The 27,894-nt window shown below is 40.6% G+C and overlaps 1 protein-coding gene across 5 annotated transcripts in view; it reads left to right on the top strand.

The window, feature by feature from the left end:
* The window catches only part of usp4 (ubiquitin specific peptidase 4 (proto-oncogene)), a 100,717-nt gene that overhangs the window by 32,958 nt on the left and 39,865 nt on the right, over nucleotides 1–27,894 (top strand). For 3 of the 5 annotated variants that reach the window (XR_006314257.1, XM_043707670.1, XM_043707671.1), the window contains exons 4-7: nucleotides 3,729–3,855; nucleotides 8,464–8,609; nucleotides 16,339–16,400; nucleotides 26,506–26,667. Coding sequence is in view for 4 of the 5 variants with exons in the window: in XM_043707670.1 (XP_043563605.1) it covers nucleotides 3,729–3,855; nucleotides 8,464–8,609; nucleotides 16,339–16,400; nucleotides 26,506–26,667 (497 nt within the window). In the remaining variant the exon portion in view is untranslated. The remainder of the gene's footprint in view (nucleotides 1–3,728; nucleotides 3,856–8,463; nucleotides 8,610–16,338; nucleotides 16,401–26,505; nucleotides 26,668–27,894) is intronic. The other 2 variants (XM_043707672.1, XM_043707673.1) reach the window with 1 other exon arrangement.

Here is a 27,894-nt window from a genome sequence, read left to right on the forward strand (position 1 = left end):
GAAATAGAAAGGTCAAGGAAGGGGAGGGAGGAATGTGAGACTGTCCAGGTGAATTTGAGGTCGGGGTGGAAGGTGTTGGTGAAGTGGATGAACTGTTCCACCTCCTCGTGGGAGCACGAGGCGGCGCCGATCCAGTCATCGATGTAGCGGAGGAAAAGGTGGGGGGTGGTGCCAGTGTAGCTGCAGAATAGGATATGTGAAACAGTCCATCACCATCCATAACCTCATCACCTCTGGGATCTCCCATCCACCGCCTCCAACCTCATAGTCCCACAACCCCGCACCGCCCGTTTCTACCTCCTGCCCAAAATCCACAAACCTGACTGTCCCGGCCGACCGATTGTCTCAGCCTGCTCCTGCCCCACCGAACTCATCTCTGCATACCTCGACACGGTCCTGTCCCCCTTAGTCCAAGAACTCCCCACCTACATTCGGGACACCACCCACGCCCTCCACCACCACCATGATTTTCGCTTCCTCGATCCCCAACGCCTTATCTTCACCGTGGACATCCAGTCCCTGAACACCTCCATCCCCCATCACGAAGGACTCAAAGCCCTCCGCTTCTTCCTTTCCCGCCGTACCAACCAGTACCCTTCCACTGACACCCTCCTTCGACTGACTGAACTGGTCCTCACCCTGAACAACTTCTCTTTCCAATCCTCCCACTTCCTCCAAACCAAAGCAGTAGCCATGTGCACCCGCATGGGCCCCAGCTATGCCTGCCTCTTCGTAGGATATGTAGAACAGTCCATCTTCCGCCGCTACACTGGCACCATCCCCCACTTTTTCCTCCGCTACATCAATGACTGTATCGGCGCTGCCTTGTGCTCCCACGAGGAAGTTGAACAGTTCATCCACTTTACCAGCACCTTCCACCTGGACCGTCTCAGACTCCTCCCTCCCCTTCCTCGACCTTTCCATTTCTATCTCGGGCGACCGAATCAACACGGACATTTACTATAAACCGACCGACCCACAGCTACCTAGACGACACCTCCTCCCATCCTGCCCCCTGTAAAAACGCCATCCCATATTCCCAATTTCTTCGTCTCCGCCGCATCTGCTCCCAGGAGGACCAGTTCCAAATCTGTACAACCCAGATGGCCTCCTTCTTCAAGGACCGCAATTTCCCCCCAGACGTGGTCGACGATGCCCTCTATCGCATCTCTTCCACTTCCCGCTCCTCCACCCTTGTGCTCCGCCCCTCCAACCGCCACCAGGACAGAAACCCACTGGTCCTCACCTACCACCCCACCAACCTCCATGTACAGCGGATCATCCGCCGTCATTTCCGCCACCTCCAAACGGACCCCACCATCAGGGATATATTTCTCTCCCCACCCCTATCAGCGTTCCGAAAAGACCTCTCCCTCCGTGACTCCCTCATCAGGTCCACACCCCCCACCAACCCAATCTCCACTTCAGGCACCTTCCCCTGCAAACGCAAGAAATGCAAAACTTGCGCCCACACCTCCCTCCTTACTTCCCTCCAAGGCCCCAAGGGATACTTCCATATCTGCCACAAATACCTGTACCTCCTCACACACCATCTATTCGATCCGCTGCACCCGATGTGGCCTCCTCTATATTGGGGAGACAGGCCGCCTACTTGCGGAATGTTTCAGAGAACACCTCTGGGACACCCGGACAAACCACCCCGTGGCTCAACACTTCAACTCCCCCTCCCACTCCACCAAGGACATGCAGGTCCTTGGACTCCTCCATCGCCAGACCATAGCAACACGACGGTTGGAGGAAGAGCCCTCATCTTCCGCCTAGGAACCCTCCAACCACAAGGGATAAACTCAGATTTCTCCAGTTTCCTCATTTCCCCTCCCCCCACTTTGTCTCAGTCAAATCCCTCGAACTCAGTACCACCTTCCTGACCTGCAATCTTCTTCCTGACCTCTCCACCCCCACCCCACTCCGGCCTATCACCCTCACCTTGACCTCCTTCCACCTATCGTATTTCCAACACCCCTCCCCCAAGTCCCTCCTCCCTACCTTTTACTTTAGCCTGCTGGACACACGTTCCTCATTCCTGAAGAAGGGCTTATGCCCGAAACATCGTTTCTCCTGTTCCTTGGATGCTGCCAGACCTGCTGCGCTTTTCCAGCAACACATTTTCAGCAGTTTATTGATACAATCTCATAATTTATTCCATCCACAAGGTTTGATTAATCAAAATTAAATTAAATTTCTTTCATTTCAAAGGGCACATATCTGAATATTATCAGAACTTGGTTGTTGAATTGTGTGCTTTCTATCAATGTGGTGTTTGCAGATTATTCTTGCAATGACTACGCAAATCTGTTTCATAATTTAATGATTACTTGCCTATCATAGTTTTTGAAGTATTTGATGTGTTATATACATTAGCCAATCCCTCAAGGTGAGGAAGAATTTCTTCTACTCTTGAATTGTGGGTCCTGAGGTGACTAAACAGCCCAGTGCTTGATTTGCACACCCTGCTACAGATGGGGCTATTGATGTTTGGAGAGATAGGTTTTGACGAAGCTCTGGCTTTCATCTGTTAGTGTTTGGCCTCCATCTGGGCTGCTTAGATGCCTGAGGTGATTAAACCTTAGTAGATGCTTCTGATCTAGTTTAGGTGCCCTGGGTAACAGATTCCTATGAGTCAAAGGGGCTGTTGAGTGTTTTTCCAGAGACTTGTCAGAGTTTGTTTCTGTCCTCTTGATAACCACTTGTTATGGTGGTGCTAGGAATAGGTGCTTTGTTTTGGAAGTCTCTTCTCAGGTGTGGGGATAGTGAGGCCTGCCCAACATAGCTGATTGACCATAACCAGTGCTCAATGCTTTCAGTGTGAAAGTCTGAGAGAGAACACTGACATTGGAATAAGGCGTAGTGCTCCAAAAGTTTGTACTTCCACATGAACTTGTTGGACTATACCCTGGTGTTTTGTGATTTTTAACTTTTGTCCACCCAGTCTAACACCGACACCTCCATGTCCTGCTATTGGATATGTAGGATTTTGCAGAGACATTACTGGTGATAATTCTCTTGAGTTGAGATATAGAAGAGTAAATAGTACTGTTGCCCTGTAAACCATGATTTTGGTGCCAGGATTTGATGCTGACAGGAAACACTGTCCCTCAGATGCCAAAAGCTGTGCTGACACACTGAAAGTATTATTGAATTTTCGTCAGCGTCTGTCCTCACTGGAAAGAAGCTGTCAAGATATGCAAATCGATCCATGTTGTACATTGGCTCGTCATGGTTCTTGATAGTCGGGACTGTTTTTTTTTCTATGTCCAAGCTAATAGCTTAAGACCCTAAGCTGCAACTGTCTTGAAGTTGATTTCTAATTGGTGCAGTAACGCTTTTGAATTTACCAGGTTGAATAATCTACAAAATACTATTGTGAACCTTTTCAATTGATTAAAAATTGGGTAGATAGGAATCCTCTTGCAAGGATGCCTGCCTTGAAGAAGTTTTCCTCCTCTCTCTACAAGAATCTCAGGGAGTCCCTCTTCCACTGCAACTCCTAGGTCGAGATGGTTGACCACTTGAGCGAATTTTCCACCAATTTGAGGCCAGTTCTCACAGATCTGGGAGCATAGCTTGAAGGATCTTGATTTGGAAAAGCCTGAAGATTTGAAAGGCATAGGTCAATGAAAGTTTTTTTTGCATTTAATCTTTCTTACTGTGCCATGATTACCTCCTTTTGCTGTGTTTTCTAATGTAGTAATCCATTCTTTTCACAGGTGGTTGAGCATGGGATGTTTGTAAAACACTGTAAAGTAGAGGTTTACCTCTTAGAATTGAAATTGTGTGAGAACAACAACATGGACAATGTGGTGACACGCCATTTCAGCAAAGCAGATACCATAGGTAAATCCATTTCTTTGTGTTATTTCTCGGACATCATCCTCGTGTAAAATAAGGTTGCATCTCAAAGTAAATCCTGGGGATTGTAACCTACACTGTTCACCTAAATGTTTAAACTTAAAGGTTTGGAAGTACTATGCACTTTTCCATCATGAATGGAAGTAAATTCAGTTAAAAATAAACACTGAATGTGTCCACTGAACAGTTCTAAAGGGAAAGAGACAAACAAAAGTTTCTGGAATAACTCAGTAGGTTTGGCAAACTCTGCAGGTCTGTGGAGAGAAAATAGAGTTCAAAACAGAAATGTTTACTCTGATTTCTTTGCACAGGTGTTACCAGACCAGCTGAGTTTCTCCAAACTTCTATTTTTATTTATTTCAGGTCTCCAACATTCACAACTCTGATTTAGACTAATTCTAAAGGGTATACATTCAAGCTTTCTGACTTTTGTTTTTACTATTCTTTTGAAACTGTTCGTGAGGTAGCTAGAACAAGGTGGACTCTGATCAGTGGGGCTTTACCAAGTTTATACAGGGAAAATTTATCTCATCATCCAAACGAATGGCTGCCTTTGACAAGTAATTTTGAAAGCATACCACTCAGTGAATCAGCAATTGAAGTACAAACATCTCGGTTCTAAAATTGGCAGCATGACTGTACAGATTAACACTCCAATTAAAGGACAATGCTTAAACCGCAATCTTAACAAATGTAAGTGTGATACTAATTATTACAAGTCCATGTAAGTTGAAGTACAAGCTGTTAAAAGCAACATTGCCAGAAATTTAGAACTGATCTAATAAACCTGTGGCAAGATGATTTAGGTACACTGCAGATTACCAGGTAGTGTGGATGTTTCTCTTGTGAATCAACATTTTTTATTTTTTAAACACACTTAAAACATGCATTATAACTACAGATTAGAGTAGCTAATCATAAAAAGAACAAGAAAGACAAATGCCATGATGAGCAATACTACCAAACCAGCACCAGTACAGGAAATGGAGACCTAGAATAGATAGCCGGCACCATTTTTCCCATCCAGCAGAGGTGGAAGGGTTCAGCTTCCAACATGTGGACACAAGAGAAGTGGCACCATTTGAAAAAATTAAGGTAACATAAGGATAGCTTTCAGAAGCAAAAAAAAAACAAAGGTCAAGATATACTCAGCTTTTTACAGTAAATTTCTAGGCAAACATCAAATCGCAGTGACACTTTGATAAATATTTTAACCTATTTTTCAAACATCCTGTACAGAGAGGTTATTACACACCTCGAGCACAGATAGGACTTTAATCCAGGTCTCTTGGCTCAAAGATGGGGACACTGCATCCTTAAAAGTCTGATGCTGTACTAACTGATCTTTCCAGGCCCCTAAAAACCTACTATTCCCCAATGATCTCCCATTCAAGTATTAACCAAGCGTGAGTCTGCTTAGCTTCTGAGATCAGATGTTTTCAGACTGGTATGGCCATTGGCAAAAAGTGTTGTTATAAACGCTGACTCTCCTTTCTTGTATGTCTTGGACTCCTGATTGTTGCACCTCTTGCAGCCTGTCCAATTTTTTAATTATTGCAACATTGTTACAACTATGGCAGGGAATATTTGCTTGTGGATAACTGAGTGCCTTAGGAGCCTTGAGAGTATGCAAGAGGTCACACTGTACATGACAGCATTACATTGTTGCTAAGAAAGTAACTAATTTAGACTTTGAACTGCTGCAACAGTCGCTTTTCAGGCTTGCAGGTTATGGGTTATTTCTCCCTTCTAAATAAATCACTTGTATTATTGCTGTGGCAGTTCCTGGTCCACAGGTTCAAGGCAAGTGTCGATTTTGATCAGTGGCATAACACTAGTAGCCAATGGGTAAGGGAGGTTTAAGGTAAAATTTTACTTTGAACAGTGTATTCATACTCTATCAGAATCCCACATGGAAAGCATCAGTCATACACTGCCATCTACAGTTCAGCATTTAGTTCAGCATTATGAGAGTTTGGATTTACAGTTAAAAGATAGCAAATCTAGCTGTCTAACTTTCAAATTATCCATATTCAACACAAAGTAAGCAATTGACCGTATTTATTACAAGTAAAAGTGATGTTAAAATAATCGGTTTATTCATCAAGTATATGTCTCGAAACAAAATGTGTGAAACCCGAATCACTTCCACATGTTCCAATGTCATTTATATTGGAATTTTGAACTAGTGACATGTTTTCTGTGACTGAAGGAGTTTTAATGATTAACATAATTATTTCTGTAGCAGTCGTTTCCTTTTTAAACATTGAGTGAATGTTTGGGGAGGCGAATGAGAACTTTGGGAGGCTTTCCTTGCAATTTGCTTTGGAAGGTTTGTGTGAGCAAATGAAGTAAACACTTGCCCATTAAGTCTTCAGTTTAGAAAATCAGAGACAGATATTTTACTTTCTCTTTTGATTATGGGAATGAATAGCTTGGGGGGGTGGGGCAAAAAGCTTTATTTTCAGTTTGGACAATCTTGGTTGAAGCTGGATGTGTAAACTGGTTGCTCCTGAGAAAGGGAGGTACCTTAAGATTGTAAAAGAGGTTACCTCTATGTAAAAAAATTAGTTTAAAGGATCCAGGCTATAAGTGTTTGGTTAAAACCCTGAGAGAAGGTTTAATTGAAGATAAGAAAGTCCCAAGTTGTATGAACGCTCCAGAAAAAGTTTGCTTTTCATATTTGCTCCCCTTAATATCTTGAAAATCATGATATTTATCTTTGTTTTATCCATCGTCCATCAGTCAAGTCGGGCACCATTCTTTGGGAGACAACCATATCAGTCACATGGCATACATTGTGCTTCTAAATGCGTGTAGAGTCTCTTTGATATCCAAGTTAAAATAATTTCCAAATACCCTTTAACTTTTAATTTAAAAACATTGTTTATTAGTGGTGTTTGAGAATGTTTGTAGCTCAGGTTGATAAGTATGTAAGTTAGCTCGCTGAGCTTGAAGGTTTGTTTTTAGACCATTTCATCACCATGCTAGGTAACATCATCAGTGAGTCTCTGGTCAAGCGCTGGTGTTCTGTCCTGCTTTTGTATTCGTGTCTTGGTCTGTTAAGGTGAGTGATATCATTTCCAGTTCTTTTTCTTAGAGGTTGGTAAATGGGTTCCAAATCGTACATTAATGGAGTTCCAGTTTGAATGCCAAAACTCTAGGAATTGCTGTGCGTGTCTCTGTTTAGCCTGACCCAGGATGGATGTGTTGTCCCAGTCGAAGTGGTGTTCTCCTTCATCTCTTTATAAGGATACTAGCGATAGTGAGTTATGTCTTTTGGTGGCTAGTTGGTGTTCGTGTACCCTGGTGGCTCGTCTTCTGCCTGTCAGTCCAATGTAGTTTGTTACAGTCCTTGCATGGTATTTTGTAAAGGGCATTTGATTTGCTGGTTGTTGGTATAAGGTCCTTTAGGTTCATCAGTACCTGTGTGTTGGTAGGTTTGTGGGCTACCATGATGCCAAGGGGTTGGAGTAGAAAATGTGTTGCTGGAAAAGCGCAGCAGGTCAGGCAGCATCCAAGGAGCAGGAGAATCGACGTTTTGGGCATGAGCTCTTCTTCAGGAATCCTGGTAGAGGGAGGAAGAGAGCTTCTTCAAGGAAGGCATTCTTGCAAGAGGATTCGCAGTAGGTTAAAATCTTCTAGGAGAAAGTGAGGACTGCAGATGCTGGAGATCAGAGCTGAAAATGTGTTGCTGGAAAAGCGCAGCAGGTCAGGCAGCATCCAAGGAGCAGGAGAATCGACATTTCGGGCATGAGAAGAAGGGCTCATGCCCAAAACGTCGATTCTCCTGCTCCTTGAATGCTGCCTGACCTGCGCTTTTCCAGCAACACGTTTTCAGCTCTGATCTCCAGCATCTGCACTCCTCACTTTCTCCAAGGGGTTGGAGTAGTCAGGTAGTCACCTCCAAGATGTTTTTGATGTATGGTAGTGCGGCTGGAGTTTCTGGGCATGTGCCCAGAACAACATGCCATACACAAAGACATCCGAAATGATGACCAGACTATTCTGACCCTTTGGCATCATAGTAGCCCACAACTCTACCAACATACTGAAACAGCTACTGATCCTGTACCAATAACCATCAAATCAAATGTCATTTACAAAATACCATGCAAGAACTGTAGCAAACACTACATTGGACAGACAGGCAGAAACTAACCACCAAAAGACGTGACCCACTATCCTTGCATGCAGACGAAGAAGGGCACCACTTCACCTGGGACAACACATCCATCCCAGGTCAAGCTAAACAGAGACATGCACGGAATTTCTAGAGGCCAGGCATTCAAACTGGAACAACATCAATAAACACATTGATTTGGACCCCATTTACCAATCTCTAAGAAAAAGAACTGGAAATGATATCACTCACCTTAACAGACTAAGACACACACATACAAAAGCGGGACAGAACACCAGCGCCTGACCCAAGGCTTACTGATGTTACTGAGCATCATGACAAAATGTCTGAAAAGAAACCTACAAGCTGAACCTCAACCTGAGCTACAAATCTTCTCAAAAATCACTTTCTAATTGATTCATATGTTTAATTGCTGTATTTCATTTGTGCCCCTAATTTTTTAAAAACAGATACAATAGAAAAGGAGATGCGAAAGCTGTTCAATATTTCAGCAGAAAAGGAGACAAGGTTGTGGAATAGATACATGACAAATACTTATGAGCAGCTTAACAAACCAGATAGCACTGTACAAGATGCTGGTTTGTATCAGGGACAGGTGAGTACAAAATTCTCCAATTATGCATTGAGACAGTGGTGCTTGAAGTGAGAGCACGACAAAATTTGGAAGAATAAAATGTTATATTGAGTCAATAAAAAAAAAACATAAAATTTAGGAGTAGAGTTGGCCATTTGGTCCATCAGATATGCACCACCATTCAATAAGACCATGGCTGATCTGAGATTCTTGTCCTCTCTTTCCTGCCTTTTTCTCCATAACACTTGATTCCTCTTTTACTGGTTAAAAATCTTATTTGTTACAACCTTGAGTGTTGTTAACAACCCAATCTTGACACACATCTGCTGTAAATAAATTCCACAGGTTTACTACTCAGAGAGGAGAAATTTCTCCATCTGTTTTAAATAGGTGACTTTTACTCTAAGATATGTTCTTTGGTCCCTAATCGCTCAGAATCGCAGAAATGTTACAACACCAAAGGAGACATTTCATTCATTGTCTCAGCACCAGCTCATTAAATTAGCATAATTGACGAGTGACGATCTCCTGCTTTTTTCCCAATACCTTTACATATTATTTCTAACCAAATAATCATCCAGTGCCCTCTTCAATGCCTTAATTCAGCCTGCCTCTACCACATGGAATAGAAAATTTATTGTAATGTGAACTTTTACATCAAAAATACAGTGAAAAGTATTATAAGTCGCCACACCACTGCGCCTGTATTCGTGACCTATCATACATAATAAAGTAAAATTAAGGCAATATTCATCACAGTTCAGTTGACAGCTCATGGGCTCAGGGAAAGCTGATTTAAGGAACGATGGAATACCCAGAAGTTGCAGCCGAGGCAAGATTGCCATATCAGATCGGAAGCCTCTGCCCAAGAAGACTGTCAGACATGGCTGAGCGAAGCCTGCTATTCTCCATCCGCGTTGCTGATGACCTGCTGTTCATCCCTTGTCCCAGCCTACGAGTTTGGGCTGGCGGGATTCAGCCCATGGCTTAATCGTGCCATGTCCAGCTCGTTCAGGAGGTGCATTTCAATCCCTAATTACTGTGTTTTTTATTTATTCATGCATGTGAGTGTCGCTGGCAAGGCCAGTATTTATTATCCTCCCACATTGTTCCAAGAGAAGTCAAGAGTTAACCACATTGCTGTGGGTCTGCAGTCATGTAGGTCAGACCAGGTAAAGGCAGCAGTTTCATGTACTAAAGGACATTAATGAACCAGATGGATTTTTCTGATAATCAGCAATGGTTTCGTGGTCATTATTAATCTTAATTCCAGATTTTTTTAAATTCAATTCAAGTTCCACCATCTGTCATAGCAGGATTCAAAACTGCATCCACACAGCATTGCCTGGATCTCTAAGGTACTAGTGCAACAATAATACCACTTGGCCATCACCACCTCAAAAAGCTGTGGAAAGATTTTTCTGCACTTCGCCTTTGATTTTTATTCAGAAGGGCAACTTCAGTTTTGTTTTCCACAAGTGGAAATGACCTCTCTGCATCTACCCTGACGAGCCCCCTAAGAATCTTGTATGTTTCACTTGGGTCCCTTCTAAACTCCCATGAGTACAGGTCTAACCGACTCAACCTCTACTCAAAATATCTGTACCTTGGTACCCAGTACCTAAGATGGTCACAAAACAGCGTCGTTACAAGGTTTATCACTGCACGTTAAAGTGCACATGACAATAAAGGCTATTTTATTCAAAGAAGGTTACTCCATACCCGGAATCAACCTCATGAACTTTCTCAAGCCTGCCTCCAATGCCAGTATATCCTCTCTTGGATAAGGAGACCAACACTTAGTATTCTAGGTTGGCCTGTTTTAGCAAAGCATTCCTATTTTAATACTCGTATTTGCCTTCCTTGTTACCTAATGAACTTGTATTCTAGCATTTTTGAGATTTCTGCACTAGGACTCCCAAATTCATCTGAGCAATAGCTTTCTGTAGTCTTCCTCCATTTACATAATATTCAGGTCTTCTGTGCCTGCCAAAATGCATAACTCATATTTTTACATAGAGAAATTTGCACTACTTGCCTTCCTACCTCTCTGTCATTGGCAAACTTGACTATCATGTATTCACTTCATTCAAGTAATTAATATTAAGGATTAGAACAGTTTAAAATTGTACAAGAAATTATGCCCAATATGTTCCATTCTACCACCTTTCCCAAAAAGGAAGTTTACCAGTATAACAAAATAGAGATTTCTTTCAAACTTTTAGTAGCAAGTCCCCAGTAAATGGGAGAAATCCTGACTTGTACTGCTTCGTGTTATCATTGTTACCAGGAACATAAATTGCACTGCTCTTGGGATTAAACAGGACATATTTGCTGCAATGGAATTAATTCAGCCAACCAGCTATAAGATATCTGGTTGGGATGAATTAATTCCATTGCAGCAAATATGGATATTTGGTTTCTCAATATGCCATAGAAAAGCTACCTGATAATAGATTAACAAATAAAATGAGAGAATGTAGAAAGGAGGAATAAGGGGCGGAATGGCTTACTAATTGTGTCCCAAGTCAGAAAGTGGACAAAGGGGTAAATTGCCATTATTCAATGTCATAATGCATGACAATCAGACTTGGAACCATTGTTGTAGTAATTTGCGTTAATGAAGTGGATTGCAACAAATTGGAGAGAGAAATGAATTTGCAGTCAGAGCAACTAATTCACAACCATCTTCAACACAGTAATATAAGGATGGACATTTTGGTAGGAAAATTTAGGTACGTCATATTGCTTCAAAGGGGAACGTATAGGTTAGGTAGAGGAATAAAGGGGTCTATGTCCAAATACAACAACCACTGAAAGTAATGCCATGAGTTTGTGCAAGTTCTTTTTTTTTAAAGAAGAAAGCAAATAAATCGGTCACCTTTATTGTGGATGGATAGAATTAAAGACGAGGTAAGTAATGCTAAGAATGCAACAAACCTTGGTGAGACCACAAAGTACTGTGTGAATATCTGCTCGCCATGTTACAAAACTGATGTAGCGATATTAGACAGTGCAGAAGTCATTTTGGAAATGCATGCATATACATATCAGAAAGGATTGACATGTCTGTTTTAGAGAGGAAAAGTTGAGTCACCTAACAAAAGTTTAAAATCATGAGACATTTTGGTAATGTAGACGCAGGCAAATCTTCCCTGTTGTGGGGAAGATTATAACTAGAGCCTCTTACTCGTCACCAGGAAAACAACAAGGGAATTAAAAACAAAATTATTTACTAGAAGTTGAGAACATGGAACTTTCTGCCAAAGTGAATGAGAGAATACTGTAGATGTTTTAAAGGAAAAGCTAGACAGGCATTTGAGGGAGACTGGCATATTTCTGTACCTTTATATTCTCAAGGTGTAAAATCCGGTCTTTTGATCTACTGTTGTTCATCAGGTTTCGTTGTAAACATGACAATAATTAGGATATTGTGGGAAGCTATGGAAGAAATTGCAGAGCCCCAGCAGCAATTAGTATCATCTACAGCAATGAGTGAGGTGCAGGAAGAGTGGAGGGTGGTTAGTGTTGTGCCATTACTTTAAATAAAGGCTAAAAGGAAAAGCCAGGGAACTAGACCAGTGAGTCTGACTTCAGTGATGGGTAAGTTTTTGGAGGGGATGCTGCTAGTCAGGATTGAAGTGAATTTTGAAAGGCCAAGGAATGAGGTAGAGGTAGCATTTGGGATGCTTGCCTTCATTTTTCAAAGCACTGAGTATAAGAGTTGAGAAGTCATGTTGTGGCTGTACAGGGTCCTTTTGGAGTACTATATATAATTCTGGTCGCCCTGCTATAAGAACGATGCTATTATTTTGAAATGGTAAAAGTATGTTACCAGGTCTGGAGGGTTTGGGTTGTAAGGAGAACTGGAGCTTACGACGTTGAGGGATTCCCTTTATAGAGGTTTATAAAATCATGAGGGGCATAGATAAGGGTGAGCACTAAGAGTATTTAGTGTAGGGAAATTCAAAACTAGTGGTTTAAGGTAAGAGGAGAAAGATTTAAAAGAGACCTGAGGGGCAACCTTCTCCACACAAAAGGTAGTGTGTATATGAAATGAACTGCAGAGGAAATCGTTGAGTCAGGTACAGTTACAACATTTCAAAGATATTTGAACAGGAATATCATTGGGAAAGGTTTGGAAAGATATGGGCCAAATGCAGGCAAATGGGGCTGGTTTAATTTAGTTTGGGAAACCTGGTCGCCTGGATGAGGTGGACTTGAAGGGTCTGTTTCTGCGTTGTGATTGACTCTATTACAAATATATGCATTTGTAAAACAAAATAGTGTTCAACCCACATTAAATCTTCCATTTGCCTCTTTAATTTGTTAATTGTACTGCATAACAGTCAACTTTTAAAAATGTTTTTCTGTAACCTTGGTATAAGTAGCCAAGAACATTCAAACATGGAAACTGTTTTGAAAACATTTCTGTTATCCTAGCTGCAATGGAGTGAATTTTCATCGGAATATAACAAAATGTAGGTATGGTTCATCAAACCACTGATTCATCAAACTGAGAATGTAATATTTGCTTTTGGTGACTTGTAAAACTTGCATCATGCAGATTGTGAAATCCAAAGGAAGCCTGGGACTCAGTTAGCTATGCAAAGAAGTGAGAAGTGGCTTACATATACTGGACCAGGAACTTCATTATTCATCACTCTAGAAATGGAGTAGCATGTATTTGTTTGGCAAATTACACAGAGCCTTCATTTCACAACGCGCCCTGAAGACATTTGTTAGATCAGGCAGAGTCTTTGTTATGTTACCACTGACAACCATTGGATGGAGATGGACTGGGACTGACAGCAAACAGTATTTTTCAGCAACACCTATTTATTTAGCAAACAGCAATGCAAGCAAAATCTATTTAGAGTTTATTTGACACCCTGTGAATGACAATAAACAGAGCTCATGACCAACACAACAAACTTTCCCAACAAAACAGGGTGATTACATAACCATTCTCTATTTAAGAGCAATCCAAAATGTTCATAAGAACTCAATTATTTTTTGTTTCAGTTTTGAATTGGCATGACCGTTATGTTTTGAATCATAACTGAAAATGTGGCATTAGATCCACAAAGTTGAATCATTTTATGCTCAACCGAGGAAAGGGCTCAATACAAGCATTCAAAATTGCAGACTTGAACCGCTAAATGTAGCATTTGTTTTCTGATACACTGACAACTTCAGATAGCTTCATGCAATTGAACATTAATTGTTATAGTACCCTCCTGAGGTAACCTGTTGCAAAACCTCTTAACCAAAAAGTATTGATTTTCATTTCCAAATAGGAATCGTGTATTGTGCCAATTTCATCCCAATGGCTGATACTATGCTCACCATATCACTGGTGAGTCCTAACATTTGGATTTTGAAATTCAGTCTGTGTTAAACCTAAGTTGTCATGATTTGGCGATGCCGGTGTTGGACTAGAGTGTACAAAGTCATAAATCTCACAAATTCCTGAAGAAGGGCTTATGCCCGAAATGTTGATTCTCCTGTTCCTTGGATGCTGCCTGACCTGCTGCGCTTTTCCAGCAACACATTTTCAGCATAAATCTCACAACACCAGGTTATAGTCCAACAGGTTTAATTGGAAGCAAACTCGCTTTCGGAGCGCCGCTCCTTCATCAGGTGATAGTGGAGGACACAATCCTGAGGCACAGAATTTATAGCAAAAGTTTACAGTGTGATGTAACTGAAATTATGCATTGAAAAATACCTCGATTGTCTGTTGAGTCTTTCATCTGTTTGAATACCTGATAGTTTCACTTCTTTCATGTGTAAACCACAAAACCTTTTTTTTTTTTTGCAACTTTTAAAACCGAAGGGTCTGTTTCCATGCTGTACATCTCTATGACTCTAAATGGTTACTCTTCATCCATCATTGAGCCAAAGCTAAATGGTCATCAAGCTGCTACACTATAAAGGACATGTGATACCAATCTTTATTTCCCCTAAATGTTCTCTCTCATTGCTGTTAATGGTCAGGTATGCTGTCAAGTGCTGCCTTTTTCATTCATACCTTTAAAATGTTTAGGAGTATGTGGGAATTTCTGTTACTACCATCACAATTTTGCATCATTCTGTGGTGCTCCCTCGCGATCATTCTTGTTCTGTCTCGTGCACTCTCTCCCACCCCACATTCCACCCCCAGTAAATTAATAAGAGTACTGTTTATAATTCAGGTGCAGTGCTTTTGTTCCAGCAATTAATTTTGCTGTGTAACATGCTAAATGTTATATCATGAAGTTTGAGTAGAAACTGCTTGTACATTTGACTGCAAAGATATCTTCAAAGTTTGGTAAGGAGCGTAGAATGTAGAACAATACAGCTCAGAACAGGCCCTCAGTGTTGCGCCGACCTGTGAACTATTCTAAGTTCATCCCCCTACACTATCCCATCATCTATGTGTTTATCCAAGGATTGTTTAAATCTCCCTAATGTGGCTGAGTTAACTACATTGGCAAGCAGGGCATTCTATGACCTTACCACTCTGAATAAAGAACCTGCCTCTGATATCTGTTTTAAATCTATTACCCTCTCAATTTGTAGTTGTGCTCCCTCATGCAAACTGACCTCATCATCCTAGGAAAAAAACTTCATTATGTACCCTATCTAATGCTCTGATCATCTTCTATGTCTCTATCAAATCCCCGAAGCATGTGATTTTATAAGTAGATCTATTTGGCTATATGAGATGGTGTTCTTTGTTCTTTTGTAGCAAGAAAGTTAAAATTATCATTGATAGTAGATGACAAAAGCAGATACTTTGGAGTTAGATTTCTTGTGAGTCAATGAAATCAAAGTTGACTGAAAACTGGCGAAGCTGTGATTGCTTTTACTTTGTTTTTAGTGAGTCATGAGGTTTTAATTTTGTGACATAGTCCACTAGAATGTGCTGATGTTAAAGCTGACAGTTGTGCATCGAAATTTGGGTTTGCAACTGCAGTAAGTTGCCAGTTATGGCAGATTGGGCGGAGCTGAATATCTGCGGTTGGCAGTAAGGAAGATTCTCAATTTCAAATGAATGACAGCTAGTGCATTACAATTTAATTTCTAGTGAGAAGTGAAGTTAGTTCCAAGCTTGCTAGTGAAACAAGTTTGTTATAGTCCGACAGAAAATCTATTTTGAACGTTGACAACTCTGCCCATATTCTTCTGAATCCATGTGCTTCTATTACTAAACCAATATCCTAATAAAAAATGGTCTCTGTTTCATTAGCTCATTATAGTATAGTGTTCTTGGTTCTAACAATGCTTATTGGAGGATTTCTGCCATTATTGTCTTTTTATGATCTGTAAGAAAATTCATGGGTTTGTGGAGACAGGCAGGAAATGAAGGTCACAGTTAGATCAACCATGGCTTCATTGAATTGTGCCAAGACTTGAAAGGCAAGTGGACGTTTCTTGTATGTGATCATCCATCTTATTGTAATAGCACTGATTTTAGTATTTCATTGCCAATGTACATATACAACTTCCCCAATAAAGCATTTGGATTGATAGCAGTGGCTAAGCACATTCTCCAGGGGCTCACATTGATTATTTGATGGTATTACCACAGAAATGAGAGCAGCTACATGTCTGCTGCCTTGGATGGGTAATTAATAAGTTGTAAAAGAGAACAAAAAGGGATACCAGTTTTTTTTTTGAAAGGTATATTCCAGTCTAGACAACTTGGATGTGATGTGAAACGCTGATCTTGTATTAACTGAGCATGATTACCTTTTTTCTCCAGGTTTTGGTAATAGAACAGAAGAATGCTGATGGAACTTGGCCAAGACAGACATCTCAAGCAAAGTAAGTTATGATCATGTGGTATAACAATTTCTTGAGACAATGAAGCTTTGTGATTAACATTAAATCTCTGGAGATAACATGAGCGTTTCTGTATCCTGTATTCTTATGTGTATGATCTTGAGATTATTGTTTAAATTATTTAGCTTTGACTTATACATTTAATGGCAAGGTCCTGGGGAGTGTTGTTGAACAATGAGGCCTTGAGATGCAGATTCATAGTTCCTTGAAAGTGGACATCCAGGTAGAGAGGATAGTGAAGAAAGTGTTTGGTTTGCTTGCCTTTATTGGTCAGTGCATTGAGTATAGGAATTGGGAGGTCATGTTTCGGCTGTATAGAACATTGGTTAGGCCACTATTGGAATTTTGCATGCAATTCTGATCTTGGTATGGGATGTTGTGAAACTTGAAAGGGTTCAGAAAAGATTTACAAGGGTGTTGCCAGGGCTGGAGGGTTTGAGTTATCTGGAGAGGCTGAGCAGACTGGGGCTATTTACCTGGAGTGTTGAGGAGGAGGGGGTGATCTTATAGAAGTTTTTAAATCATGAGGGGCATGGATAGGGTAATAGACAAGGTCGTTATTCCTGGAGTGGAGGAGTTCAGAACTAAAGGGCATAGATTTAAGTGAGAAAAGAAAGATATAAAGGGACGTAAGGGGCAAATTTTCACACAAAGGTTGGTGCATGTGTGAAATGAGCTGCCAGGGAACGTGGTGGAGGCAGGTACAATTACAACGTTTAAAAGACATGTGTATGGGTTTATAAAAAGGAAGGGTTTAGAGAGATATAGGCCAAACAATGGCAAATGGGACTAGATTAACTTAGAATATCTGGTTGACATGGATGAGTTGAACTGAAGGATCTGTTTCCATGCTGTACAGCTCTGACTTGAGCACATTTATTAATCAGACTCCAATTTCATGGCATATTGTAATTGTCAGCATTGTCTTTAAAGATGATCTAAGAACACTCTATCCTACTGGTTAAAATGATGGGCCACCGAGTAAGGATATATCCAGTTTTCAGTCTTGCTGTGATCTCTTCAGAAAATGTCAATGTCAATTAGGAAAGGGAGAATAGGCCAAACCTGTTTCTATCTGTTTCCATTGTGTGAAGGATCTGTGAAGCTGCCAGTTCAAAACAAAATTGCATTTGGTGCATGTCTCTGGTGATCAAACTACTGCCTGCAATCATTGTTAAAGCTTGCGTTTGAGTGATACTGCTCTGTAGTATTGTGGGAATCACTCCTATCTGTGGAAGTGAGTAACTTCAGAAGGGGAAAGGAGAAAATTAAAGTGCAGGAAGAATAAAGCATTGTCTCTGAAATAACCCCTTATTACAAAAAGGATACTGTTCATTTATTGTAATAGCTTCAGCCAGCTAGCAAATTGCTATCTTGCCTGTTTTCTTCCATTGCATTCCCTGTGTCTTGTATGGCTCCACTATATTTTAAATTGCCTTGTCTTTTTTAAACTCAAACTATTTAACACTTCAAAATATACTGTAAGCATTTGGCATTTTTCTTTATTCCAACTGCATCCTTTCTTCTCTTTCCCATTTTAGAGAAGTCCTAATCAAAAATTATATTCCCATTAATTGACTGACTCAATTTTTTTTATTAATTGTGCACAGTTGTAAGTTTTGCATGCTCATTGTATCAGTCATTTTGAAGTTTAAAGACTTGAGCTGCTGCTGGCCAATTTAATTCACCTATGTACCAGCATGACCTTCACCATATATGAGGAAGCATTTATGGTATTCAAACAATCAAAATGGAGAAAATTGCTACAGTCACGTTGAGTTAGCTTGCAAAATTTCAATTTAATTTTGTGCGAAATCTATTAGTGGAGTGTAAAGATTTTTAGTAAAGTTTGTGATCCTATTTTAAAATGGGTATTCAGTATTAAGGGGAGACAATGGCCTTGTGATATTAGCGCTGGACTGTTAAACCAGAGAACCAGATAATGTTCTGGGGAACCGGGTTCAAATCCTGCCGCGGCAGATGGTGGAATATGAATTCAATAAATATCTGGAATTAAAAGTCTAATTGTCGGCTGTTGGAAAATCCATCTCATTTGCTAATTCCTTCAGGAAAGTAAACTGCAATCCTGAACTGGTCTGGCCTACGTATGACTCTAGACCCACAGCAATCTGGTTGACTTTTAACTGCCCTCTGGGCAATTAACGATGGGCAACAAATGCTGCGTAGTCTGCGACGCTGTCAACTTGTGAATGAATGAATGAAGAAAAAAATAGTAGTTTCACTATAGATTCAATTCGAAAGAAACAACTTTCATTTTTATAGAAGCACTTCAGCCACTGGATTTTCTAAAGTATTGTGTTAATACAGTAAGTTTGTCTTTAGTTGGCATTACCTTTGGTCTCAAATTGAAATCCCATTTCTGGAAATGAACATGTAATCTCAATTATGTAAGTTCAGTTTGAACTTAGTTAAGAATGATACCAGTAAGTCTATGCTATACTAAGGGGCCAGCTATTGAATTAAATTTTGTACAATGTCTTATTTTATATTTGGGTGATTTATATCTACATTAAATTCTATACATAATTCAGAGACCAGGGTGTTCTCTGTTATCTTGGCTGCTATTACTTTCAACTAGTAACACCAAAAAAAGTAACAACACAGCATAATCCTTTGTGATCTTAGAGTCCTAGTCGTACATTGAGAAAACAGACCCTTTGGCCCAACTCATCTGTGCCAACAAACTTATATATCAAATATTACACAAGTCTTGAGGATAAATTTGCTTATATATATTGGCTCTTGGTCCAGTGTTATCTCGATTTTTGAATACTTATCTTTGCATTCATTTCCTGTGGAATCACTCACTGTTATTTCCGTAACTTCTTCCAGCTCTAAAACTTAGATCTTTCAGTTGTGGCTTTCTGTGCATCTCCAGTGCTCATAGCTTCACCACTGGCAGTCATGCTGCCGACTCTCTAGGTCTTGAGCTCTGAAGTTCCCTACCTATTCAATCTCTCATTGTTCAGATACTGTTTAGAAACTAATCCTGTGGCTAAATGTTTGGTATTTTGGTTTAATATCACCATGGTTTAGTCACGCTTTTGTTTGCCTGATTAAATTTGCTCCTCTGATGTATATTGTTTTAAGTATGATAAAATATAACTATTTTCCACCTAATTTATTAAAATTTATTAATTTATTGAGATATGAAACACAATACAAATGCAAAGGGTTATTTTTCTTTTATACTTAAGTGTGGATCCATGAAGTTGACTTGCAATTTGATTTGAACTTGCTGAATTTTGTGTCAGCCAGCCAGTTGTAGAGATGATCCAAGCTGTCTCATGCTCTACTGTTAGAATTGCTACTGTTGTTGAATGCCTGAAAATAGTTCATTTGACTTAAATGTCGGCTGTAGAGAATGTTGGGTAGAGAATCGTCATACTTTATGCTTCAGGTTGTAGTTCTTCTCTCCGACAATTTACTTTTTCTGCCTGCCACCAGTTTCCAAGTAGCATGCAGGAGTTCAATTAGTGAATCTTGTGGCAGCTTATAGGAACCAGCAAAATTGCAGCCCATCAGGAGCAGGTCATTTTGACCGTTTATATTAGCATTTATAGTTAAAGGCATGAGAATGAAGAGATTCAAGATGGCAGCAATCCAGCAAGTCTGAGTCTGTAGTGCTCTGCCTAAGATTCGGGCAAAGTCAGGCACCCGCCTTCACCTCACCCTTTAAATCATTTAAGCTAGCTTTTGCCCAGTGTAGTCAGTCATTTTACATCAAACTTGGATAGTTTGGTGTTGTTTCTAAAATGACGAAAGGCAAAAGCTCCCGCAGCTCGCAACAGGTAGAGACCCCTCCCCCCCCCCCCCCTCCCCGCAGCAGAGACATCTGCGGCCGCCTCAGGGGACTTGACCTGCGGAGGCAAGCCTGCTCTCCAGGATCACCAAACTTCAAGAGAAGATCGACGTTTTTATTGAGGAGTCCCGGTCCAGGTGGGAGTCAATCTGGACAGCATGTCAGAGGGGCGAAGCAACAGGCTGGGGTCTCGGAGACTGCTGCCAAGTCATCTGTAGGTCATGTCCGGGCTCTCGAGCAGCAAATCCGGACCCTGGAAGAGAGCGTCGCTGAGCTCTTTAATTGGGGCCGACGGAAAAATATTCGGTTGCTGGGCCTTCCCAAACTGGAAGAGGAAGGCCAGCTTGTAGACTTTTTGGAGCGATGGCTCCCACAACTATTGAAGTTGGAGTCGGGACCAGGCTGGGTGCGGGTGAAGTGGGCCCACCAGGTTGCTATACGCAGGCCCAGGTCGGACCAGTGTCCCTGCCCGGTTCTAATCAGACTCCAATGCCACAAAGAAAAACAAATGCTCCTGGAAGCCTCCAAAGTCCTGGGGAAGGATCCACAGGCCATGATACACAAGGGTTCCAGAATAATGTAATTCCAGGACTTATCTCCAGCCGTCGTCTGCAAGAGGAGGGTATTCAATGAGGTGAAGAAGTGTCTGAGACCTAAATATCCAATAGTCCATGCGTTATCCAGCAACGCTGCTCTTCAGCCATGGAGGATCTGTTTACAACTTTGGGTTGCCGGAAAAAAGCAAAAGAATTCTTGGACTCTCTTAAATAGAGTGCGGGATTCGAACCGTATAGATAATGACTTTATTTTGTCTCCCCCCCTTTGTTTACCCCTTTTTTTTTCTTTTTTTTTCTTTTTTTTTCATCGGGGGGGTGGGTTACTCTTAACTTTGGTTTTATAAAACACTCAAATTTGTCGACTCCATTTTATAATGCCTGGGCCCTGGCTAGGAGAGTTTATCGTGGGGTTATCGATAGGTAGTTATGCCCTCTGGAAGCAAGGGAGAAAGTCTCCTTTCAAGTATGTTTTGCATTGTTTTTTTTATTTAGGAATAGCTTTTAATTGTGTTGGTTTAAATGTTTTAAAGAAGTTTTGTATTTGTGAATTTACTATGGACTTTATTCAAGGTTTTCTGAGTGGGGTTCTTCCACCTGAGGGGTCTCGAGCTTGCCTGGACGCTTGTGGCTAGCCATTTGCTTAGATGGTGCACCTGGAATATCAAGGAGAGTAATTCATCAATCAAAAGGAAAAAGATTTTCTCAAGTTTCCAGGGTCGATGTAGCTCTCTCACAGGAGACACATCTACTTGATAAAGAACATTTAAAGCTACAACAGGGTGGATTTGATCAGGCTTTTTTCTCATCTTTCAGTTCAAAAAGTAGGGGAGTAGCCATTCTCATTCGGAAGAATCTTCCTTTCCAAATGTTAAGCTAGATAAAAGATGAGTCTGGACAGTATGTATTGATCAAAGCCCTAATACATGGAGAGAAGTTTTGAGAAGATTTGTAGTTCAAGTTGAAGTTTTGGATGTAGGTTTGCTCGCTGAGCTGAAAGGTTCATTTTCAGACGTTTCTTTACCTTACTAGGTAACATCTTCAGTGGACCTCATGCGAAGCAATGCTGAAACTTCCTGCTTTCTATTTATATTGGACTACATTGGACAAACAGACAGAAAACTAGCCACCAGGATACATGAACAGCAACTAGCCACAAAAAGACATGACCCTCTCTCACTAGTATCCTCACATACGGATGAGGAAGGACACCACTTCGACTGGGACAATACATCCATCCTAGGACAAGCCAAACAAAGACACCCAAGAGAATTCCTAGAAGCATGGCATTCTAACCGGAACTCTTACCAACAAGCATATCGAGTTAGACCCCATTTACCACCCCCTGAGAAAAGAAACAGGAAGTGACTTCACCACAGAAAATAACATCTCCACAGGAAATGACATCACCAACCCAAAGAAGCCCGAACATATAAATAGAAAGCAGGAATTTTCAGCATTGCTTTGCCTGAGGTCCACTGAAGATGTTACCTTACTAGGTAACAAAACTTCTGAAAATGAACCTTTCAGCTCACCGAGCAAACTTACATCCACGTGGAGAGGAATATGGAATTTTGAATCTTTATTGCCCTCCCAGCACATCCCTTTAAATTTGTAACGAAGCCTTCTCTTAGTTGATAACTGTATGGCGGACTCCAAAAGCTAAAATCTCCTTCTATAATTGTATTATGGATCCAGAGACAGAGACGTTACCTAAGAGCACTACGGGTATATCTCCGAGATCTAGACAACTGGCAGATCAGAATAAGGCCCTAAGGCTAGTAGATATATGGAGGTGCCTTCACCCCCAGAGTAGAGACTACTTTTTGCTTTAACCCACACAAGTGCCATACCAGGATTGATATGTTTTTTGCCCCCTCAACCCTTTTGTATTCCATACTGTCTTGTAAAATAGGTAATATAGCTATTTCTGATCATGCCGCCGTATATATGGAAGTCAAGATTAGGGATGATGGGATAGGCCCCCGACATTGGTGTATGGATCCCTTCTTATTGAGCTCTCCACTACCACCTGATGAAAGAGCGATGCTCCGAAAGCTAGTGTGCTTCCACTTAAACCTGTTGGACTATAACCTGGTGTTGTGAGATTTTTAACTTCTTATTAAGGGATAGCAAATTTATAAAGTATTTTTTGCAGGAATTCAACACCTTCTGGAAAATTAATTCGGGTACGGCCAGTAACCCGTCGATGATTGGGAGACACATAGAACATTACAGCGCAGTACAGGTCCTTCAGCCCTCAATGTTGCACTGACCTGTCATACCAATCTGAAGCCCATCTAATCTATACTATTCCATGTACGTCCATGTGCTTGTCCAGTGACGACTTAAATGTACTTAAGATACTTAAGCACTAAGGTATATGTGCGAGGCTTGGTCATCTCATGTTCTGTGACCCAGAAAAGACTGGAGGGAGAGCAACAGTGCCTGCTTGAGGCTCACTTGAAAGCAGCTGAGACAGCGTACCTTAACAGGCCTTCCATTACTAAGTTACAAAGGATCACAGCCCTTAGGGCAGTCTTGAATACTGCAAATACCCAAAGAGCAAAGAGAGAAATATTCTTTGCAAAGCAGAGATTATTTGAATATGGCGACAAGCCTGGTAGATGCCTAGTATACCTTACGAGAAAGGAAAAGGCTCCTCAAGCCATTACAACCAACAGAAAAAGATGCTGGTACCCCTACTAGTGATCGTAAAAAGATCAATTTAGCCTTTAGAAAGTTCTATTTTGAACTGTATAAATCGCAGGACTGTGAGGATAGAACTGAGAAGATGGAATCCTTCTTTAAAAATTTTGCCCTCCCGGGCTTAACCTCTGAGCAGGTGCCGATCTTGAATGCTCCCCTGACAACCCAGGAAGTACTCGACGCGGTTAGACAGCTTCAGAGTGGCAAAGCACCTGGAGAAGACGGTTTCCAGGTTGAGGTCTATAAAGAATTTATTGGGGGACTGGCCGGGACTCTCCTAAATATGTATAATTATTGACATAGTCAGGGCTACCTCCCGCCTTTGTTGAGAGAAGCAAACATCTCTCTCATTCTTAAAAAGGGAAAGGCCCTAGAAGATTGCTCATCATATAGACCCATTTCCTTACTAAATGTGGTTTTCAAAATTCTTTCTAAAATGTTAGCATTAAGATTGGAGAGGGCCTCACATCATAAAAGAGGACCAAACGGGGTTTATAAAGGGCCACTGGTCAACTAATAATATTAGAAGGGTCTTAAATATAATACAAGCCTGTCAACAGGGAACAATACCGGGTTTAGCTGTCACTTTGGATGCAGAGAAGGCATTTGATTGGGTAGAATGGCCATATCTTTTTTATACACTGAAAGGTTCGGTATCGGAGAGATATTTACTAAATGGGTTTCAGCATTACGTAATGATCCCAAAGCAGCGGTGATCACCAATAGTTTTAAGTTCAGGTAGCTTTAATGTTGGCAGGGATGTCCTCTTTCACCATTATTATTCACACTAGTGATTGAACCACTGACGGAAGCTACACGAACTGACCCTAACATAATGACTGAGGGTTGTATTGGGCAAACATAAAATCACTCTATATCTAGATGATGTCCTCCTCTTCTTGAGTGATCCGTTGATATCTGTGCCCCATCTAATCCAAGTGATCAATTTATTTGGGATATTTTCAGGCTATAAAATTAATTTTGTGAAATCTGAGACCATGCCATTGGGAGGTCTTGCCAGTGTATCCAATTTACTGGAGGAATCTTGCTTTCCCTTTCGGTGGTCACTAGAAGGTTTTCTATATTTAGGTATTTTTATCACATCAGTATTTGGTCAGCTGTATAAAGCTAATTTCGTGGACCTATTAGAGAAAGTAAGACAGGGCATTCAACGCTGGGGAGATCTCCTAATATCCTGGTTAGGCAGAGTAGCCCTAGTTAAGATGAATATTCAACTTCGTCTTCTATATCCTTTCAAGTTTCAGAGCATCCTTTCTATAGGAAAGAGACCGGAATTGCACGCAATATTCCAAAAATGGCCTAACCAGTGTCTTGTACAGCTGCAACATGACCTCCCAACTCCTGTATCCAAGACTCTGACCAATAAAGGAAAGCATACCAAATCCCTCCTTCACTATCTTATCTACCTGCGACTCCACTTTCAAGGAACTATGAACCTGCACTCCAAGGTCTCTTTGTTCAGCAACGCTCCCTAGGACCATACCATTAAGTGTATAAGTCCTGCTAAGATTTGCTTTCCCAAAATGTAGCACCTCGCATTTGTCTGAATTAAACTCCATCTGCCACTTCTCCACCCATTGGCCCATCTGGCCCAGATCCTGTTGTAATCTGAGATAACCCTCTTTGCTGTCCACTACACCTCCAATTTTGGTGTCATCTGCAAAATTACTAACCGCCTCTTATGCTTGCATCCAAATCATTTATGTAAATGACAAAAAGTAGATGACCCAGCACCGATCCTTGTGGCACTCCACTGGTCAAAGTCCTTGTTTGCTTTACCAAAATGCAATACCCTGCATTTAGCTAAATTCAACTCCTCAGCCCATTGGCCCAATTGATGAAGGTCCATTTGTAATCTTAGGTAACCTTCGCTGTTGATTATACCACCAATTTACTAACCTACTTGCTTACAATGCCTCCTAAACTTACTAACCATGCCTCCTAAATTCTTGTCCGAATTGTTGATATAAATGACAAAAGTTGACCCAGCACCAATCGCAGTGGAACACCGCTGTTTTTGTCTCTGCTTGCCAAGATGTCTGAAGCAAATCACTAATTGTGAAAATTTTGAGAATACACTTTTCTGTACTTGTGTGTTGTCTCCATCAAATGTAACAGTAATTGTAACTTCCAATTAAAAGTTTAAAACAAACTTAAATAGACAACATTTAGTTGGTCTAAAACTAATGGTTCAGATGTAGATGTTAAACATACCTTAATTTCATTATTGACTGTCCTATTATCTCAGGATTGATAAATGAGATCATTTTATGCTGTTTTACAATATCATGCACTTGATTACATTTGACCATGCAAAGCAATTGTCAATATCTTTTTTTGATTCATATTAAGGTTTTGAAACTCTAAACCAGTAATAAGTATTCAGTTGCAGAGATGTTTTTTAAGAAAGCTGGATTTTAAAGAAAAAAAGTCTAATGATCAATTTTAATTAACTGTTTGGACCATTCAACTAAAATACTACTTTATAATTTGCAGGAGTATACATTGTACTTAATTCATTTTTGTTTCCAGCGAGCACTGAGCTGCAAGTTGAACGAATTGCAACTGCGTGTTTGTATCTATAGAAGAACATGGGTCATTTTCTTTTCTACTAAGTAGAACAGCAGGAAACTTACTGAGATTTCCAGCATTAACCCGATACCATACAACACCGTGAACAGACCTTAAATTCTGCCCCTTTTTTTTTACCCCCTTCTTCCCTCCATTGTTGTTACTTCTACTTTGCTTTTCTGAAATCACTGGAAACGATGAGAGATCCTTGTAAAAGATATACATACAACCTCTGTTCCAGTTAATGTTCTGTAGTGATCTATTAACTTCTGACAAAATAACATTTATTATCCCCCTTGCTTAGTTTTTTTGAGTAATTGTATTGCTAGGCATGCAAGACCGCTCATGTTGCCTTGCATCTGGCAATATGATTTGTAAATCCATGTTCGTGCCTTTGTTTTTATGACAGATCCAGCACTGCCACCAGCAGAAATTTATCTACCTCTCCAAAATCCTCGACTAGCTGCAACTCCTACTCGTCCTTGTCCTCCCCTTCTACAGTCTCTAATGGTGAGAGCAGCAACTCCAGCAACTCCAGCTACATATTAAACAGCTCCAGCTCCACCAGGGGGTGAGTGTGCCTGCATGGTGGAAAGACATTGCCTTAAATGCCTCAGTCAGTTTTTTTTTCAAACTAAAAAGTGACCTGGTGGCTTTTTAACTTCAAAATCTATCTTCACTCATCTAAATCTTTTTTTTTTTGTCTTTTCTGTTCAGTTATCCTATTCAGCTGCCATGCACAATTTCACATTAGGATCTTAGCTCTAATAAGGCTCCTGTTTTACCACAGACCTGAGATTCCCTGTTTGCTCAGTTGACTGATTTCAAGTTGAATCGTAAAGAACGAATAGAACTTCTTATTTATTATTGTAAGACTTTTCTCCCTTCCCATCCAAAACAATTACTGAAGTATTTAGAAAATTAATGTCTTGGTGTATAAATCCTGAGAGAGGCACAGATTGGTCCATTATCTGTTGCCTGGGAGTTTAATGATTTTGTAAAGCTATTGTTTCTTACTCCACCCTAGTTTCATGAAAACAAAAATGAATTTGGTTATACATTTCAGACATTTTTGAAACAGAAGTTGTGTGCATGCTTTACTGGTGAACCTTTAACTTCTGCCCACTGTCTCAACAAGCCTCAGCTATAGTCTATTCTTTGTAATATTTTCAGATGACTATTTGGTGAGTCATTCATTCTGAACTAGCCAAAAGCGGCATTGTAAACTTCATTGCATGGCCTTACTGTTTGGTCTGATTTCCTTTGAATTAAAGTTATGCTGAGCTAATTATTCCAATGTTTTGTTTATATAGGGAAAGTCTGAACTATTTTCAAATAAAGATGCTCTGGTTGATTTGTTTCGTATTTTGAGTTGCTGCTCCATCTTACCTTCATGGTGCTTTTGTAATGCAGTGTAATTTTTATGTCTAATGATACTGTCATATATGGTTGTCCAATTATGAAATTTTACTGATATTTCACATAAAGTTTGATTTCTTATGTTTAGGTAGTATTCTGACTTAGTGGTATTCAATCATAATCCCACAGATAGTAGCTTCGCACCATTGACTCCTGAACCAAGCTCTCAAACCAAATGTCTGAATTTACAATTCCTCTCGTACTAAGTAAGATTACTGTTACAGCAGGACATCATCAGTGCAGTGAAACTGTCACACATTGGTCTAAACCAACGCAAGCTTCCATCATTGGCTTTCCCAGGCTATTCCTTTAAACGTACAGATTTCATACAATCTCTCTGGTAGAACCCTAGAACTCTGAGAAGATAGGGAAGTGATTG

This window comes from Chiloscyllium plagiosum, chromosome 18 (assembly GCF_004010195.1).
Source record: "Chiloscyllium plagiosum isolate BGI_BamShark_2017 chromosome 18, ASM401019v2, whole genome shotgun sequence".
Classification (NCBI taxonomy): Eukaryota; Metazoa; Chordata; class Chondrichthyes; order Orectolobiformes; family Hemiscylliidae; genus Chiloscyllium; species Chiloscyllium plagiosum.